The sequence below is a fragment of the Lithobates pipiens genome, unplaced genomic scaffold, assembly GCF_037356315.1.
Source record: "Lithobates pipiens isolate NorthernLeopardFrog02 unplaced genomic scaffold, aLitPip1_a1.2 Scaffold_16, whole genome shotgun sequence".
NCBI lineage: Eukaryota > Metazoa > Chordata > Amphibia > Anura > Ranidae > Lithobates > Lithobates pipiens.
In genome coordinates this window covers 33981809-33999638 of record NW_027507748.1, presented here as the reverse complement: position 1 = coordinate 33999638, position 17830 = coordinate 33981809, and the positions used below count along the sequence as shown (strand labels likewise).

General features: G+C 53.7%; 1 protein-coding gene across 2 annotated transcripts in view; it reads left to right on the top strand.

Moving 5' to 3' along the window:
• Nucleotides 1–17584, top strand: part of LOC143981696 (granulocyte-macrophage colony-stimulating factor receptor subunit alpha-like) — a 116916-nt gene extending 99332 nt beyond the window's left edge. For both annotated transcript variants that reach the window (XM_077479711.1, XM_077479710.1), the window contains one exon: nucleotides 16911–17584. Coding sequence is in view for 1 of the 2 variants with exons in the window: in XM_077479710.1 (XP_077335836.1) it covers nucleotides 16911–17018 (108 nt within the window). In the remaining variant the exon portion in view is untranslated. The remainder of the gene's footprint in view (nucleotides 1–16910) is intronic.
• Nucleotides 17585–17830: the final 246 nt, after the last annotated feature.

Genomic DNA, 17830 nt, shown 5'->3' with positions numbered 1-17830 from the left:
GCGCTCCCTGCCCAATGGAGGAGGGGGGGGGTGTGGTTGCGAGCCGTGCACGTCAGTGTGCACGGCGCTGTACTGCGCAGGCGCCAGGCGGCAGTTTTAAAAGCCCAGAGCGTCAGGGGACTGTAATTGGAGACACAGGAGCTGTGGGCAGTAAGCATCCGTGGGGATTGGATCCAGGCAAACCTTAAGACACCTACTCAGCATCAGGTTGTGCAATTTAAGCATATATATATTATTGTGAGACTTTAAGCGCAACAGTGATCGCACTTGTACTAGTACCTCTGCTTTGTAGCCTAGTACTATGTCTCCTCGTAAGAGGGTCTCAGGGGGAGGTAATAAGGGCACTGGTAAGTCACCGCCTAGGTCCAGGGGTTCCAAAAGTGCCTGTAAATTACCATCCCCCCCCTGCAAGACTGGAGCCAGCCTCTCAAGACGAGTCAGTGCACCTGTCAGGTTTGCAGCCTCTCCTAATTTGTCAGCCCCGGTTTATATCACTGAGATACTCCCTTAGGGCTATATTGGAGGGTTTTGAAGAGAAAATAATGTATTTTATTACTGCTTCCCTGAAATATAGCATGAAAAGGGGTAGATCCCCTCCCTCTGCTGAAATCCCTCTCTCAATCTTCTGAAAATGAGGAGAGATCCCTATCTTAGGATGGGGATCATGAGCAGTCGGATTAATCAGAGGAAGAGGAGAGAGTCCCCTCCTCCCAGGCACTCAGAAAACAGGTGCAGTATTATACTGAATTGGTGCGGACCACATTCAGAATGCCTGCTGCTGAAGTCGCTACATCCTCTGTTTCTTCCCTGGGAGTCAGGAAAGCCCCACAGACTGCCTATTCCTTTCCAATCCATCCCTTAATGGATGAATTGTTGTATAAGGATTGGGGACATCCCAATAAACTGTTTGCTCCTCCTAAAAAGGTTTTCTTTGCATTATCCTCTGGAGGAAAGTTTCACCAAGAAGTGGGGGGTCCCATCTGTTGATGCGGTTGTTTCTTGCGTGAATGAAACCTGACTTGTCCTTTGGATATTGCGCAGGTATTTAAAGGATCCAACTGATAAAAAGCTGGAAACCTTATTAAAAGCCTCCTTTTCCATGACTGGCGCTGTGGTGCAACCTACAGTCGCAGCCGTGGGGTTGTGTCGGTTCCTCAAGGAACAGGTTAAGCAGATGCTTGGGATCCTTCCCAGTGAGGAAGTAGAAAATTATGCAGAACTGCCTCATATTCTGTGCTTTATGATTGATGCGATTTTGGATTCTGTCCAACAAGCATCACGTTTGTCCCTCTTGTTGGTACACATGCGAAGGGCCCTATGGCTAAAGAATTGGGCAGCTGAGCTGTCATGCAAGAAGCATTTGATTGGGTTCCCGTTTAAAGGGGAACGTTTTGTTTGGAGAAGAATTGGTTAAATTCGTCCAAAATATCAGGGGGTAAAATCTACTCTCCTTCCAATCAAAAAGAGCCAATGTCCGTCATTTAGGCGTGCTCTCTCTCCCGAAGCATCAAGCTCTAAGCAGTGGCAATGGCCTTCTCAGCCCTCCTCTACTAGAAAGGCTCAAGGCAGAGCCCAGGGGCAAGAAAAGACTTGGGGGCGAAAGCCTGCCAAGCAAAGCCCAAGATCTTCCTTGTGAAGGGGCGCCCCGCTCGGCAGAGTGGGGGGAAGGCTCCTGCAGTTTGCAGGCGCCTGGCGGGAAGAGATCCAGGACAAGTGGGTGATCTCTTCAGTATCTCTGGGCTACAAGCTAGAGTTTCAGGAGATTCCACCTTCCCGTTTCCTAAGGTCAAGGATCCCCAGGGATCCGATAAAGCAAAAACCGCTATTCCTGGCCTTAGATCAGTTACTATCCCAGGGTGTGATAGTAGAGGTGAACCCGAAAGATCAGGGTTCAGGGTTTTACTCAAATCTCTTCACCGTTCTAAAACCAAATGGAAGTGTCAGACCTATCCTGGATCTGAAAGACCTAAACTGGTTTTTACACATCCAGACCTTCCGAATGCAGTCAGTCCGCACTGTGGTCTCCTCCCTGCAAGGGGGAGAATTCATGGCATCAATAGATATCAAGGATGCATATCTCCATGTGCCAAATTTTCCCGCACACCAAAAATTTCTAAGGTTCGCGGTAGAGCGGCGCCATTTTCAATTCGTGGCCTTACCGTTCGGGCTGGCTACAGCCCCTCGAGTCTTCACAAAGATTCTGGACCCTCTCTTAGCAATCTTAAGAGTTCAGGGCATAGCCGTCATGGCTTATCTAGACGACTTGCTTCTCATGGAGAAAACTGCAGCGTTCCTAAGTCGCAGCGTCACCAAAACGCTAGAACATCTAGAACGCCTAGGTTGGATTATAAACCTAGAAAGTCGTCCCTACAACCGACTACCAGGTTGGAATACCTAGGTATGATTATCGACACCGCTCAAGGCAGGGTGTTTCTTCCAAGGCTAAAGGCCTTGGCCATTGGAAGATCTGGTGCGCCTGATTCTGGGCAGAAGATCTTCCTCCATTCGGTTGTGCATGAGACTATTGGGAAAGATGGTCGCCTCTTTCGAGGCCGTCCCATTCGCCCAGTTCCACTCAAGGCCTCTGCAAGGATGCATCCTTGCGGCTTGGAACAGGAAGCCCCAATCCCTGGATCTTCCTATGCGTCTATCCGCCGGGACACGCAAAAGTCTTGTCTGGTGGTTACAAACCAGGAATTTGCTGAAGGGCAAAACTTTTCTTCCTCTCTCATGGAAGATTATCACAACAGATGCCAGCCTGACAGGCTGGGGAGCTGTATTGGAGGGAACGTGCTCGCAGGGGAAATGGTCTGCGACCGAAAGTCTACTGCCCATAAATATCTTGGAGATTCGGGCAGTTTACATGGCACTCATAGAGTGGTCTTACAGACTGCGAGGTTTCCCGGTTCGGGTTCAGTCCGACAATGCCACCGCAGTGGCTTACATCATTCACCAGGGCGGTACCAGAAGTCTGGTGGCCCAAAAGGAGGTGAATCGCATACTTGTCCGGGCAGAAAAGCGTGTTCCGTGTCTTTCTGCAGTCTTCATCCCAGGAGTGGAGAATTGGCAGGCGGATTTTCTCAGCCGCCAGCAGTTGTGCCCAGGAGAATGGGCTCTGCACCCCGATGTGTTTCAGAACATATGTCACAAGTGGGGTACTCCAGACGTAGATCTGTTTGCGTCCAGGTTCAACAGGAAGCTGGACAAGTTTGTGTCAAGGACAAGAGATGCACTTGCTCAGGGGTCAGATGCTCTGACGGTTCCCTGGGATCAGTACAATCTGATCTATGCCTTCCCCCCGAGCCCGCTGCTGTCGCGGTTCCTGGGAAGGGTCAAGAGGGAGACGAAGTCGGTCTTTTTGGTGGCCTCGGCTTGGCCCAGGCGACCATGGTTCGCAGAAATCATGAAGTTGGCAGTGGGCAGGCCATGGACCCTCCCTCTCCGGCCAGATCTGCTCTCACAGGGTCCAATCTACCATCCTGCTTTACGCAGTCTGAATTTGACGGTTTGGCTGCTGAGACCCACATTCTGAGAGACCGTGGCCTTTCGGGGCCAGTCCTTTCTACTCTGGTCAATGCCAGAAAGCCGGCCTCCAGGCTTATTTATTACAAAATCTGGAGGACATATGTTTCCTGGTGTGAACTCAGGAAGTGGCATCCTAGAAAGTATGTCATTAACAGAATCTTGGCCTTTCTCCAGTCAGGCCTAGAAATGAATTTGGCCATAAGCACTATCAAAGTGCAGATTTCGGCCCTGTCGGTATTTTTTCAAAAACCGCTTGCATCACATTCCCTGGTACGGGCTCTTATCCAGGGGGCTATGCGGACAAAACCACCAGTTAAACCTCCGGTATGCCCATGGGATCTGAATTTGGTTCTCTCGGCCTTACAGGGGCAACCATTTGAACCTTTGCATCTGGCTTCTTTAGCTCTCCTGACTAAAAAGCTGGTCTTCTTAGTAGCCATATCTACGGCTAGAAGAGTATCAGAGTTGGCAGCTCTTTCCAGTAAAGAGCCGTATTTAATTATCCATAAGGACCGGGTGGTTATGCGTCCCAACAGGTCCTTTCTACCTAAGGTGGTTTCGGGTTTCCTTTGAATCAGGATGTAATCCTACCATCCTTTTTTCCGGACCCTCAGTCCACAGAGGAAGAGTCTTTACACACTTTGTGGTTAGAGCAATCAGTGTTTATCTTCAAGCAACTTCTCAGATAAGGAAAACTGATTGTTTATTTATTCTGCCGGAAGGCCCTAGAAAGGGCCAGGCAGCGTCAAAGTCCACTCTCTCAAGGTGGATCAGACAGGTTATTTCTCAGGCCTATAGCTTAAAGGGGAAGATTCCTCCTTTTCAGGTGAAAGCACACTCTACTAGGGCTGTCGGTGCTTCTTGGGCAGTGCATCACCAGGCCTCCCTGGCTCAGATCTGTAAGGCTGCGACTTGGTCATCAGTCCACACATTCACCAGATTCTATCAGGTGGATGTCAGAGGGCAAGAGGATATCGCCTTCGGGCGCAGTGTACTGCAGGCTGCAGTTTAGGTCCTCAGGTCCCTGGCGGTCTATGTTTATGATCTGTGTCTCCCTCCCCTCAATCTGAGCATTGCTATGGGACATCCCACTATGTAATGAAGCTCCTGTGTCCCGTGATGTATGATCAAGAAAATGGGATTTTGATATACAGCTTACCTGTAAAATCCTTTTCTTGAGAGTACATCACGGGACACAGAGCTCCCGCCCCTCTTGGGTTTTACGTGGTTTCTTATTGCTTTGCTACAAAACTGAGGTGCCTCCCAAATGGGAGGGGTTATATAGGGGAGGAATTCTCCTTAATTAGGGTCAACCAGTGTCCAATCACCAGAGGTGCCTATATAACCCACTATGTAATGAAGCTCCTGTGTCCCGTGATGTACTCTCAAGAAAAGGATTTTACAGGTAAGCTGTATATAAAAATCCCATTATTAACAACAACTTTAACAATATTAACATAAAGCATATCTGTGCCCAACAAATGCAGCTTTACTGTGCCCATCAATGCACTCTCACTGTGCCAATCAATGCACTCTCTCACTGTGCCAATCAATGCACTCTCTCACTGTGCCCATCAATGCAGCCTCACTGTGCCCATCAATGCAGCCTCACTGTGCCCATCAAATGCAACTTTATGGTGCCTATGAATGCAGTCTCACTATGCCCATTAATGCAGTCTCACTGTGCCCATCATTGCAGCCTCACAGTGCCCGTGAACGCAGCCTCACAGTGTCCGTAAAAACGCAGCCTCACAGTGCCCATAAAACGCAGCCTCACTGCCCATGAACGCAGCCTCACTGTGCCTGTGAATGCAGCCTCACTGTACCCGGGAATGCAGCTTTACTGTGCCCCTTCAATGCATACTCACTGTGCCCCATCAATGCATACTCACTGTGCCCCATCAATGCATACTCACTGTGCCCTATCAATGCAGTTTTACTGTGCCGCTTCAAATGCAGCCTCCCCATCAAATGCAGCTTTACTGTGCCCCTCCAATGCAGCTTTTCTGTGCCCCTTCAATGCAGCTTTACTCTGCCCTATCATTGTAGCCTCACTGTGCCCCATCAGATGCAGCCTCACTGTGCCCCATCAAATGCAACCTCACTGTGCCCCATCAATACAGACTCACCTGGATGATGGATGTACTATCACATGAGCCAGTCTAGGGGGGCGGGACACCGCGCCACCGAACACAGACCCAGCTCTGTGGCACACTGTGGGAGATGCCCACAGAGTATATAGGGTGGGCCGTATGGTATATGGGGGGGCGGCCATTTTTTTCAATGATTTTCATCTATATTGCTGGGACCCCACAGTACATTACAGCCACGAGTAGCTTTAAATGAAATTTTTTCCTTTATAAATGTCATTTTGCTGCGGTATTGTTCTAAATACGGGAAAAACGCGCTACTTTACAGGTATACTAAGGACACCCTCCAGGCACGATATTTAAACGAATATTTCATTTGTATTATTTCACTTTAAAATCATTATTAAAATCACTTCAAAAGCATTATTAAAATCACTTCTCCCGAAAAAAACTTCCATTTTTAAAACTTTTCTTTGCATTGATGCATGTCCCCTGGGGCAGGACCCAGGTCTCCAAACACTTTTTATGACAATAACTTACATATAAGCCTTTAAAATTAGCACTTTGGATTTTTCACATTCGTGTTCCATAGACTTTAACGGTGTTCAAACAAATTTTTTGCCTGTTCGCATGTTCTGCTGCGAACCTAACCGGGGGGGGAGGGGGTGTTACATATTAATAATTATGCTACCACAATCAGTATGTGCTGTAAATTTCCTCCAGCACTGTTTTTGTTTCTTCTCGCTGGAGGCTGCCCTTTTCCTGAAGCCCAGAGCCCCTGAACAGCAGTAAATCTTTAGGCTGTCAGCAGATCGGCTTCTACATTTTCGGCACCGTGCCAAAAAATAGAGAGCAACTGAGCATGTGCAGAGCAGGATGAGACAGTGTATTACTGGATTTTAAACAGTATAGGCACTTGTTGTAATGTTTAACTTGCAAAAGGGGGCCAGCCTGCAGTGATCTAGCCGGACTTAATTTTCTGACTAAAGTTGCACTTTAAGTAATACTAAGGCCGCGTACACACGCGCGGACTGTTTGCCCAACCTTGTTCGTCAAACAGTTTCGGCAAACAGTCCGCTCAAAATTTGCATGAGCGGACTTGCCCACACACGAGCGGACTGTTTCAACGAACTGTTTGCCAAACAGTCCGCTCAACTTTTGAAATGAACGGACTCGCCCACGTAAGGCGGAGGCAAATCCGCCCATTTCGAGCGCGTGTACAGGTAGGCGGGGCCCGCGAAGGAGACGTCGCGGGCTCCGCCGCCTGGAATGGGCTTAAAGGGGAACCCCAACGCCGAAAAAAATCGGCGTGGGGGTTCCCCCAAAGTCCACACCAGACCCTTGTCCGAGCACGCTACCCGGCCGGCCAGGAAAGGGGGGCGAGCGAGCGCGCCCCCCCTCCTGAGCCGTACCAGGCCGCGTGCCCTCAACATGGGGGGGTGCCTTGGGGAAGGGGGGGCCGCGCGGCCCCCCCACCCCAAAGCACCTTGTCCCCATGTTGATGAGGACAAGGGCCTCTTCCCGACAACCCTGGCCGTTGGTTGTCGGGGTCTGCGGGCGGGGGGCTTATCGGAATCCGGGAGCCCCCTTTAATAAGGGGGCCCCCGGATACCGGCCCCCCACCCTATGTGAATGAGTATGGGGTACAATGTACCCCTACCCATTCACCTGTGAAATAAAGTACAAAAAAAAACACAACACAGGGGAAAAAATATTTTATTGCACAGCTCCGGGGGTCTTCCGTCTTCGGGGGTCTTCTCGCCGGACTCCTCCGCTATGTGTGTGTAGCTCTTTTACTAGCGGAGGAGTCCGGCTTTCTTCCTCCCCGCCGCCGGCCTCTTCTCCCGACTTCGGGGGTCTTGTCCCCCTCTTCGGTTCTTCTGTCGCCGCTGTCGCTGTCGCCGCCTTCCGTTCTTGTTCTTCTTCTTGTTCTTCTTCTTCTCCAGGCGATGTTGACACGTCGCTCCCTCCGGCCGGAATGCCAGAGCCGCGCTGTGCGGTCACTTATATAGTGACAATGGGGCGGGGTCACATGGTATATGTCACATGGGTTGGTCACATGGGTTGATGTCACATGGGGACTATGACATCGTAAGGGGGCGGGGTCACCATGTGACCAACCCATGTGACATATACCATGTGACACCGCCCCATTGTCACTATATAAGTGGCAGCGGAGCGTGTCCCTGGCATTCCGGCCGGAGAGCTCGTCGAGTCAACATCTCCAGGAGAAGAAGAAGAAGAACAAGAAGAAGAACAAGAACGGAAGGCGGCGGCGGCGGCGACGACAGCGGCGACAGAAGACCGGGCCACCGCCTGTAAAAGAGCTACAAGAAGGCGCGGTGGCCCGGCAGAAGAACCGAAGGCGGCGACAGAAGAACGGAAGGCAGCGGCGACAGAAGACCGGGCCACCGCCTGTAAAAGAGCTACAAGAAGGCGCGGTGGCCCGGCAGAAGAACCGAAGAGGGGGACAAGACCCCCGAAGTCGGGAGAAGAGGCCGGCGGCGGGGAGGAAGAAAGCCGGACTCCTCCGCTAGTAAAAGAGCTACACACACATAGCGGAGGAGTCCGGCTTTCTTCCTCCCCGCCGCCGGCCTCTTCTCCCGACTTCGGGGGTCTTGTCCCCCTCTTCGGTTCTTCTGTCGCCGCTGTCGCTGTCGCCGCCTTCCGTTCTTGTTCTTCTTCTTGTTCTTCTTCTTCTCCAGGCGATGTTGACACGTCGCTCCCTCCGGCCGGAATGCCAGAGCCGCGCTGTGCGGTCACTTATATAGTGACAATGGGGCGGGGTCACATGGTATATGTCACATGGGTTGGTCACATGGGTTGATGTCACATGGGGACTATGACATCGTAAGGGGGCGGGGTCACCATGTGACCAACCCATGTGACATATACCATGTGACACCGCCCCATTGTCACTATATAAGTGGCAGCGGAGCGTGTCCCTGGCATTCCGGCCGGAGAGCTCGTCGAGTCAACATCTCCAGGAGAAGAAGAAGAAGAACAAGAAGAAGAACAAGAACGGAAGGCGGCGGCGGCGGCGGCGGCGACGACAGCGGCGACAGAAGACCGGGCCACCGCCTGTAAAAGAGCTACAAGAAGGCGCGGTGGCCCGGCAGAAGAACCGAAGGCGGCGACAGAAGAACGGAAGGCAGCGGCGACAGAAGACCGGGCCACCGCCTGTAAAAGAGCTACAAGAAGGCGCGGTGGCCCGGCAGAAGAACCGAAGAGGGGGACAAGACCCCCGAAGTCGGGAGAAGAGGCCGGCGGCGGGGAGGAAGAAAGCCGGACTCCTCCGCTAGTAAAAGAGCTACACACACATAGCGGAGGAGTCCGGCGAGAAGACCCCCGAAGACGGAAGACCCCCGGAGCTGTGCAATAAAATATTTTTTCCCCTGTGTTGTGTTTTTTTTTGTACTTTATTTCACAGGTGAATGGGTAGGGGTACATTGTACCCCATACTCATTCACATAGGGTGGGGGGCCGGTATCCGGGGGCCCCCTTATTAAAGGGGGCTCCCGGATTCCGATAAGCCCCCCGCCCGCAGACCCCGACAACCAAGGGCCAGGGTTGTCGGGAAGAGGCCCTTGTCCTCATCAACATGGGGACAAGGTGCTTTGGGGTGGGGGGGCCGCGCGGCCCCCCCTTCCCCAAGGCACCCCCCCATGTTGAGGGCACGCGGCCTGGTACGGCTCAGGAGGGGGGGCGCGCTCGCTCGCTCCCCTTTCCTGGCCGGCCGGGTAGCGTGCTCGGACAAGGGTCTGGTGTGGACTTTGGGGGAACCCCCACGCCGATTTTTTTCGGCGTTGGGGTTCCCCTTTAAGCCCATTCCAGGCGGCGGAGCCCGCGACGTCTCCTTCGCGGGCCCCGCCTACCTGTACACGCGCTCGAAATGGGCGGACTTTCCGAGCGGGAACAGTCCGCTCATTTCGAAAGTACAGCGGACAGGCCCACACACGGGCAGACTCAGGGGCGGGCTGGGCCGGGGGGCAGGGTGGAAATTTCCCCCCAGGCCGGCACCTACATTATGTTTAAAACGGCCGCTGGCCGTTTGTTCATTTCTTTTTTTTTTTCGCTGTTTCCCTGTCTGCACTAAGGGCTGCTTGCCTGGCTCTGGCTGTCAGTGATACAAAGAGCAGAGGCGGCGCTGGCAGCATCCAATGCCTTCTCTGATCCGGCGCCGCCCACTGACCTGCAGGTTGAACCTGCGGAGTGATGTGCCTGATGGGAGGAGCAGGAGAACGTCAGAACGTCGTGGACTCGTGGTGCTGCTTAATTCCTCCTTCCATCTGGCCTGTGCGGCGCCAGCACCGCCCACTGTTCTCAGTCTTCATGCAGCCAGTCGTAAGGGCATAGGAGAAGTGAACGGCAGCCGTGGAGCAAAGGATTAAGGTGCTGCCTGCAAGCTGTATAATCTCTCTCTCTCCAGTGCAGCCACCCCCCCCCCTCTCTCTCTCCCCCTCTCCAGTGCAGCCCCCCTCTCCCTCTCCAGTGCAGCTCCCCCCTCTCTCTCTCCAGTGCAGCTCCCCCCCCTCTCTCTCTCTCTCTCTCTCTCTCTCTCCAGTGCAGCCCCCTCTCTCTCCAGTGCAGCCCCCCCCCTCTCTCTCTCCAGTGCAGCCCCCCCCTCTCCCTCTCCAGTGCAGCCCCCCTTCTCTCTCTCTCTCTCTCTCTCTCCAGTGCAGCCCCCTCTCTCTCCAGTGCAGCCCCCCTCTCTCTCTCCAGTGCAGCCCCCCCTCTCTCTCTCCAGTGCAGCCCCCTCTCTCCAGTGCAGCCCCCCCCCTCTCTCTCTCCAGTGCAACCCCCCTCTCTCTCTCCAGTGCAACCCCCCTCTCTCTCTCTCTTCAGTGCAGCCCCTCTCTCTCGCTCTCCAGTGCAGCCCCTCTCTCTCGCTCTCCGGTGCAGCCCCTCTCTCTCGCTCTCCAGTGCAGCCCTTCTCTCTCGCTCTCTCTCTCTCTCTCCAGTGCAACCCCCCTCTCTCTCTCTCTCTCCAGTGCAGCCCCTCTCTCTCGCTCTCCAGTGCAGCCCCTCTCTCTCGCTCTCCGGTGCAGCCCCTCTCTCTCGCTCTCCAGTGCAGCCCTTCTCTCTCTCTCTCTCTCTCCAGTGCAGCCCTTCTCTCTCGCTCTCTCTCTCTCTCTCCAGTGCAACCCCCCTCTCTCTCTCCAGTGCAACCCCCCTCTCTCTCTCTCTCTCCAGTGCAGCCCCTCTCTCTCGCTCTCCAGTGCAGCCCCTCTCTCTCGCTCTCCGGTGCAGCCCCTCTCTCTCGCTCTCCAGTGCAGCCCTTCTCTCTCTCTCTCTCACTCCAGTGCAGCCCCTCTCTCTCTCTCTCTCACTCCAGTGCAGCCCCTCTCTCTCTCCAGTGCAGCCCCCCTCTCTCTCTCTCTCTCTCCAGTGCAGCCCCCCTTCTCTCTCTCTCTCTCTCTCTCTCTCCAGTGCAGCCCCCCTCTCTCTCCAGTGCAGCCCCCCCTCTCTCTCCAGTGCAGCCCCCCCTCTCTCTCCAGTGCAGCCCCCCTCTCTCTCTCCAGTGCAGCCCCCCTCTCTCTCTCCAGTGCAGCCCCCCTCTCTCTCTCCAGTGCAACCCCCCTCTCTCTCTCCAGTGCAGCCCCCCTCTCTCTCCAGTGCAGCCCCCCCCTCTCTCTCCAGTGCAGCCCCCCTCTCTCTCTCCAGTGCAGCCCCCCTCTCTCTCTCTCCAGTGCAGCCTCGCTCGCTCTCCAGGGCAGCCCCTCTCTCTTGCTCTCCAGGGCAGCCCCCCTCTCTCTCTCTCTCCAGTGCAGCCCCCCTCTCTCTCGCTCGCTCTCCAGGGCAGCCCCTCTCTCTCGCTCTCCAGGGCAGCCCCTCTCTCTCGCTCTCCAGTGCAGCCCCTCTCTCTCGCTCTCCAGTGCAGCCCTTCTCTCTCTCTCTCTCTCGCTCTCCAGTGCAGCCCCCCTCTCTCTCTCTCTCTCTCCAGTGCAGCCCCCCTCTCTCACTCCAGTGCAGCCCCTCTCTCTCTCTCCAGTGCAGCCTCTCTCTCTCTCTCTCCAGTGCATCCCCTCTCTCTCTCTCTCTCCAGTGCAGCCCCCCTCTCTCTCTCTCTCTCTCTCTCTCTCTCTCTCCAGTGCAGCCCCCCTCTCTCTCTCTCTCGCTCTCCAGTGCAGCCCCCCTCTCTCTCTCGCTCTCCAGTGCAGCCCCCCTCTCTCTCTCTCCAGTGCAGCCCCCCTCTCTCTCTCTCTCTCTCTCTCTCCAGTGCAGCCCCTCTCTCTCTCTCTCTCTCTCTCTCTCTCTCTCCAGTGCAGCCCCTCTCTCTCTCTCTCTCTCTCTCTCTCTCTCTCTCTCTCTCTCCAGTGTGGCCCCCCTCTCTCTCTCTCCAGTGCGGCCCCTCTCTCTCTCTCTCTCTCTCTCTCTCTCTCTCCAGTGCAGCCCCTCTCTCTCTCTCTCTCTCTCTCTCTCTCTCCAATTATGGGCACAGTCAGGCTGTAATTATGGGCACAGTGAGGCTGCATTTGATGCGCACTGGTGAGACTGCATTGATCTCTTGTATCATGTCTGCAGTCTCTGACCATCTCTTGTATCATATCACTGTCCTCTGGAGTTTGCGGAGGAGTCAAGAGTGGAAATGTCGCTAAAATGGGGGTCATGGGAGAAGTCAGACGTGTGTGGACTGTGGAGAGGCCTTTCATGAACAAAAAAATAATGACGTTATGCTGTTGGGCTGGTATAATAATGCTATGGGGCTGGTATAACATTTTTTCCAGGGCTGTTTTTTATTCCCAGTCCGGCCCTGGACGTGAGTCATGCGACCACAGAGAAGGGGATTATTGCTCCGGGTCCCGGATCACTGAGCCGACAGATGTCACTCCACTCGGGTGCTGCTCGCACCTCCCCCCTGCAATGCCACTGCCTTGGGCTCGAGGTATTATGGGTCCTTAGGGGGGTTCTTTACTGTGGGGGGTCCTGCACTGTAGAGGGGGTCTGCACTGTAGAGGGGGTCTGCACTGTAGGGGGGTCCTGCACTGTAGAAGGGGTCCTGCACTGTAGGGGGGTCCTGCACTGTAGAGGGGGTCCTGCACTGTAGGGGGGGTCCTGCACTGTAGGGGGGGTCCTGCACTGTAGAGGGGTCTGCACTGTAGAAGGGGTCCTGCACTGTAGGAGGGGTCCTGCACTGTATTGGGGTTTGCACTGTAGGGGGAGGGGTCTGTACTGTAGGGGAAGATTCGGTACTGTAGGGGGGTCTGTACTGTAGGGGAGTCTGTACTGTAGGGGGGTCTGCACTGTAGGGTGGAGGGGTCTGTACTGTAGGAGGGTCTGCACTGTAGATGGGGGTCTGCATGGTAGGGAGGGGGGTCTGCGCTGTAGGGGGTCTGTGTAACATGCAGGGGGTCCAGAGCTGTGAGGGGCTGTGTAATGTAAAGGGGTGCGGAGTGCTGTGTAATGTAAAGGGGTCCAGAGGTACAAGGGCTGTTTAATGTAAAGGGGTCCAGAGGTTCAGGGTGCTGTGTAATGTAAAAGGGTCCAGAGGTACAAGGGCTGTGTAATGTAAAGGGGTCAGGAGGTAAGGGGTCTAGAAGTACAAGAGCTGTGTAATGTAAAGGGGTCCAGAGGTGCAGGCTGCTGTGTAATGTAAAGGGGTCCTTAGGTGCAAGGTCCTGTGTAATGTAAAGGGGTCCTTAGGTGCAAGGTTCTGTGTAATGTAAAGGGGTCCAGAGGTGCAGGGTGCAGTGTAATTTAAAGGGGTCCAGAGGTACAGTTGTGGAGAGGGGGGGTACACAGTAGTGACAAAAAGATATTGAAGGATGCAGAGGTATGCAGGGGACACAGTGGGTGTTTTTACATTTTATGGTGTGGGGGGGGGGTGCCAGATATAGGATCCGCCCCGGGTGCCAAATGCTCTAGGTACGCCCCTGGTGTGAGCACAGCAGACTACAACTCTTACCTCCCAGGAGTCTCAGAGGCAGGCCAGGTGTGTGGCACGTCAGGGGAGGGGACGCCCGGCGTCAAGAACGTCACGTCGCACGTGACCTGCTGGGCTTATGGGGAGCAGTGGCTAGCTGCAGTCTGCAGAGAAGATGAGACCTGTTTCAGGATCATCACCCCCCCCCCCCTGAAGAGTGGCAAGGACCTGGCTCAGTGTCTCCAGTCCTCACTCAATCAATGCTCCCCAGCCTGAAGTAAGGCATCTGTGATAACCTTCACAAAATGGAATAGAATGAGAAAATCCGCTTCAGTTGTAAATTTAATTAATAATGCATAGTCATCAAGACAATTTAAAATTTTGGCAGTGGCAGCGTGTGTGTGTTTTTTTTTTTTTTTTTTTCTAGCACCTCCCCCCCACCAGCGGACTTAACACCCTCCCCCCCACCAGAGGACTTAACACCCTCCCCCCCAGCAGCGGACTTGACACCCTTCCCCCCACCAGCGGACTTAACACCCTCCCCCCCAACCAGCGGACTTGACTCCCCCCCCCCACCAGCGGCCTTGACACCCTCCCCCCCACCAGAGGACTTGACACCCTCCCCCCCACCAGCGGACTTAACACCCTCCCCCCCACCAGCAGACTTATCTAACACCCTCCCCCCCAACCAGCGGACTTATCTAACACCCTCCCCCCCCAACCAGCGGACTTATCTAACACCCTCCCCCCCCAACCAGCGGACTTATCTAACACCCTCCCCCCCAACCAGCGGACTTATCTAACACCCTCCCCCCCCCCAACCAGTGGACTTATCTAACACCCTCCCCCCCACCAGCGGACTTATCTAACACCCCCCCACCAGCAGACTTATCTAACACCCCCCCCACCAGCGGACTTATCTAACACCCTCCCCCCACCAGCGGACTTATCTAACACCCTCCCCCCACCAGCGGACTTATCTAACACCCTCCCCCCACCAGCGGACTTATCTAAAATGCTCCCCCCACCAGCGGACTTACCTAACACCCTCCGCCCACCAGCGGACTTACCTAACACCCTCTCCCCCCACCAGCGGACTTACCTAACACCCTCCCCCCACCAGCGGACTTATCTAACACCCTCCCCCCCACCAGTGGACTCACCTAGCTGATTAAGTGGTTCAATGGGCCACTTGACTGGACTTGCCCCCCAGGCCTAAGGCTGCCAGCCCTCCCCTGGGCGGACTGTTCGCTCAAACACAGTTTCAGCGGACAGTTTTTCGGAATTTCCGAAAGACTTTGTCCGTCCAACTGTCCGCTGAAACTGTCCGCTGAAAGCCCACACACGAGCGGACTGTCCGCCCAAACACTGTTCAGCGGACAAGGTTGGGCGAACAGTCCGCCCGTGTGTATGCGGCCTTACAGGTCCTGCTGTCTCCCCCCAAGCCTGTATCTATATAGTAAAATACAGATAAGAGAAGCAGCAGACTGATGGCCTCATCTTTCTACCACTCCACTATTTCTTTCAATAAGCATGTTCCTTGTAAGCACATGAGTGTTGCAGCAAAGATGGCTACTTGTTCTGTTTCTCCATCTCCCCAGTCTAAGCTCTGCTGTACAGGGACTGTAAAAGGCTAAAAGAAAATCAGGTTTAGGTACTTAAACTGCTTGCACTTAAAAAAATACATTTAATGATATATTTATGATTGCAGAGCTGCATTCATATGTGTGTAGTGGTGACACTTTGGACAAGGTGTCTGTCATGTACAAATTTAGTTTTTGCCTCAGAACAGTAAAGGGGTTCTGAGGGTTAATTGTGTAGGTTTAACTTTGACATCAGTTTGGCTGGGCTGTGTTAGAGCTCTGCCTGGTCATGTGTACAGTTAGGTGCACATGACAGATCCAGATCCAGGCCTGGTTGGACACTTTGGGTATCAGCTTTCCCGGAGCCAATCAATGGGTTGCGCCGGTCCCCGCTGAGGAGTCTGGGGAAGGGTACTTGAGATGTTGAAGTCACGTGTTCAGTGTCGTTTGTGAGCAGCGCTGGACTGGGACAGAAATTTGGTCCTGGACTTCATCCAGACCGGCCCACTTACATTTTGAGTGTCCCATCAGCACCCCTTACATCAGAGTGTCCCATGAGCACCCCCCTTACAACAGAGTGTCCCATCACCAGCCCCCTTACATCAGAGTGTCCCATCACCAGCCCCCTTACATCAGAGTGTCCCATCAGCACCCCCTTACATAAAAGTGTCCCATCAGCACCCCCTTACATAAAAGTGTCCCATCAGCACCCCCTTACATCAGAGTGTCCCAACAGCACTCCCTTACATCAGAGTGTCCCAACAGCACTCCCTTACATCAGAGTGGCCCATCACCAGCCCCCTTACATCAGAGTGGCCCACCGAGCCATCGACCCACCGGGAAACTCCCGGTAGTCCCGATGGCCAGTTCATGCCTGTCTGTGAGGCCCTAGCGGTCTGTTCCTGATTCTGGACCGGGATAGCCCCGCAAGGGGTCCTGGTCACGGGAGCGATCGTCGCTACACCACATGCTTCGGTTGGCTAACCCCAACAGACCTGCCTGGTCTTGGGTAAGGATCCGTCCGTTCCCGAGTCTCGGAACCGGCTGGTCCGAGGCGCAGTAACTGAGGGAGGATTCAAGGTGTCCGGGTGTGCTCTCGGCTTGGAGGGGCACCACAGCTCGTGTAAGTGACTGGGGGAGGACTCTTCGGAGGAGGGCCAACAAGCTGGCATCCTGAGAAGTGCCTGGTTGCTGGGTTGTGAAGGACACTGACAAATTCACGTTTTTTCCAGTACTGTCAAGGAGACAGAAAACGTTCCAGGTACTGAGGAAAAAGGTTCCTGTTCACTTCTGTTACCAGTTACTCAAGGTCAAAGTTTTCACAAGTTCTGGATCAAATTGCTGATTGCCATAATCTCTGGCTAGAGATTTGTTCAGCCTTGAAGCGCCCAGCTGCGAGTGGCTACTCCCTGGGTGGTATTAGAGACTTTCTGATATTAGCAGTTCAAAGTGCCTGAGTTTCTTCACCCTTGACCTCTGTTCCCATATGAGACTGTGTTGTTGGATGTTACCCCTGCAAATAAAAACCTTTTCTAAAGGACTTTTATGGTGTCAGCGTCCAAAGTTGTTGGGTACTAACTCTTAGAGCCCCTAGATGTGGAAGAACCAGCCAAGCGGAGGTAACTGGTAAGCCCAAAAGATAAGGCTGCCCTGCCAAGGCTTATGGCCGCTACATGTGTCTTTTATATCTGTCCAGAGTTTCGTTTTCATGAAAGTTAAGAACAAATTAAGTTTTACATTTTAAAGCCCAACTACAGCTAAATTGTGTTTATTTAATAAGATAGAGAAGGGTTACATTTTGTCAGTTTTTTTTTTATAGCTGTATTTAATTCTACTCTTTGTTTTCAGGATCAGAACATATTGGACCCTCCACCAAAAAAATATGATGATGAAGAATGCATTTACACCTCTATAACAGAAATATCTAAAAAAGATCAACTTGAAATCAGAACTTGACCTTGGGGGTCCTGGGCTGGTATTGACCTCACGGGTCTTGGGCTGGTATTGACCTCGGGGGTCCTGGGTTGGTATTGACCTCGGGGGTCCTGGGCTGGTATTGACCTCATGGGTCCTGGGCTGGTATTGACCTCATGGGTCCTGGGCTGGTATTGACCTCATGGGTCCTGGGCTGGTATTGACCTCAGGGGTCCTGGGTTGGTATTGACCTCGGGGGTCCTGGGCTGGTATTGACCTCAGGGGTCCTGGGTTGGTATTGACCTCGGGGGTTCTGGGCTGGTATTGAATTCAGGGGTCCAAAAAAGTGACCACTGCCCCCACCTATGACTGGTCTTTGTATGTCAAACAAATATAGGGATTTCCAAGCTCAGACTTACCAATGACCAACCGAATCGACCTGTCTAACAATATGCATTAAGAACAGGGGTTTAGTTGTACACATTTGCAAATACATGCATAAGCTGCAGGCCCCACCCTGTTTCCTGCAGTCCCTAACTATGGAAAGTCTGAACTCGGGAGTCCTGATCTGGTTTTGAACTCGGGGGTCCTGGGCTGGTTTTGAACTCGGGGGGGGGGGGGGGGGTCCTGGGCTGGTTTTGAACTCGGGGGGAGGGGGGGTCCTGGGCTGGTTTTGAACTCGGGGGGAGGTCCTGGGCTGGTATTGAGCGTGGGGGTCCTGGGCTGGTATTGAGCGTGGGGGTCCTGGGCTGGTATTGAGCGCAGGGGTCCTGGGCTGGTATTGAGCGCAGGGGTCCTGGGCTGGTATTGATATGTATAACTTTGTCAATGGACTTTGGGCTTGTGTTGATGGT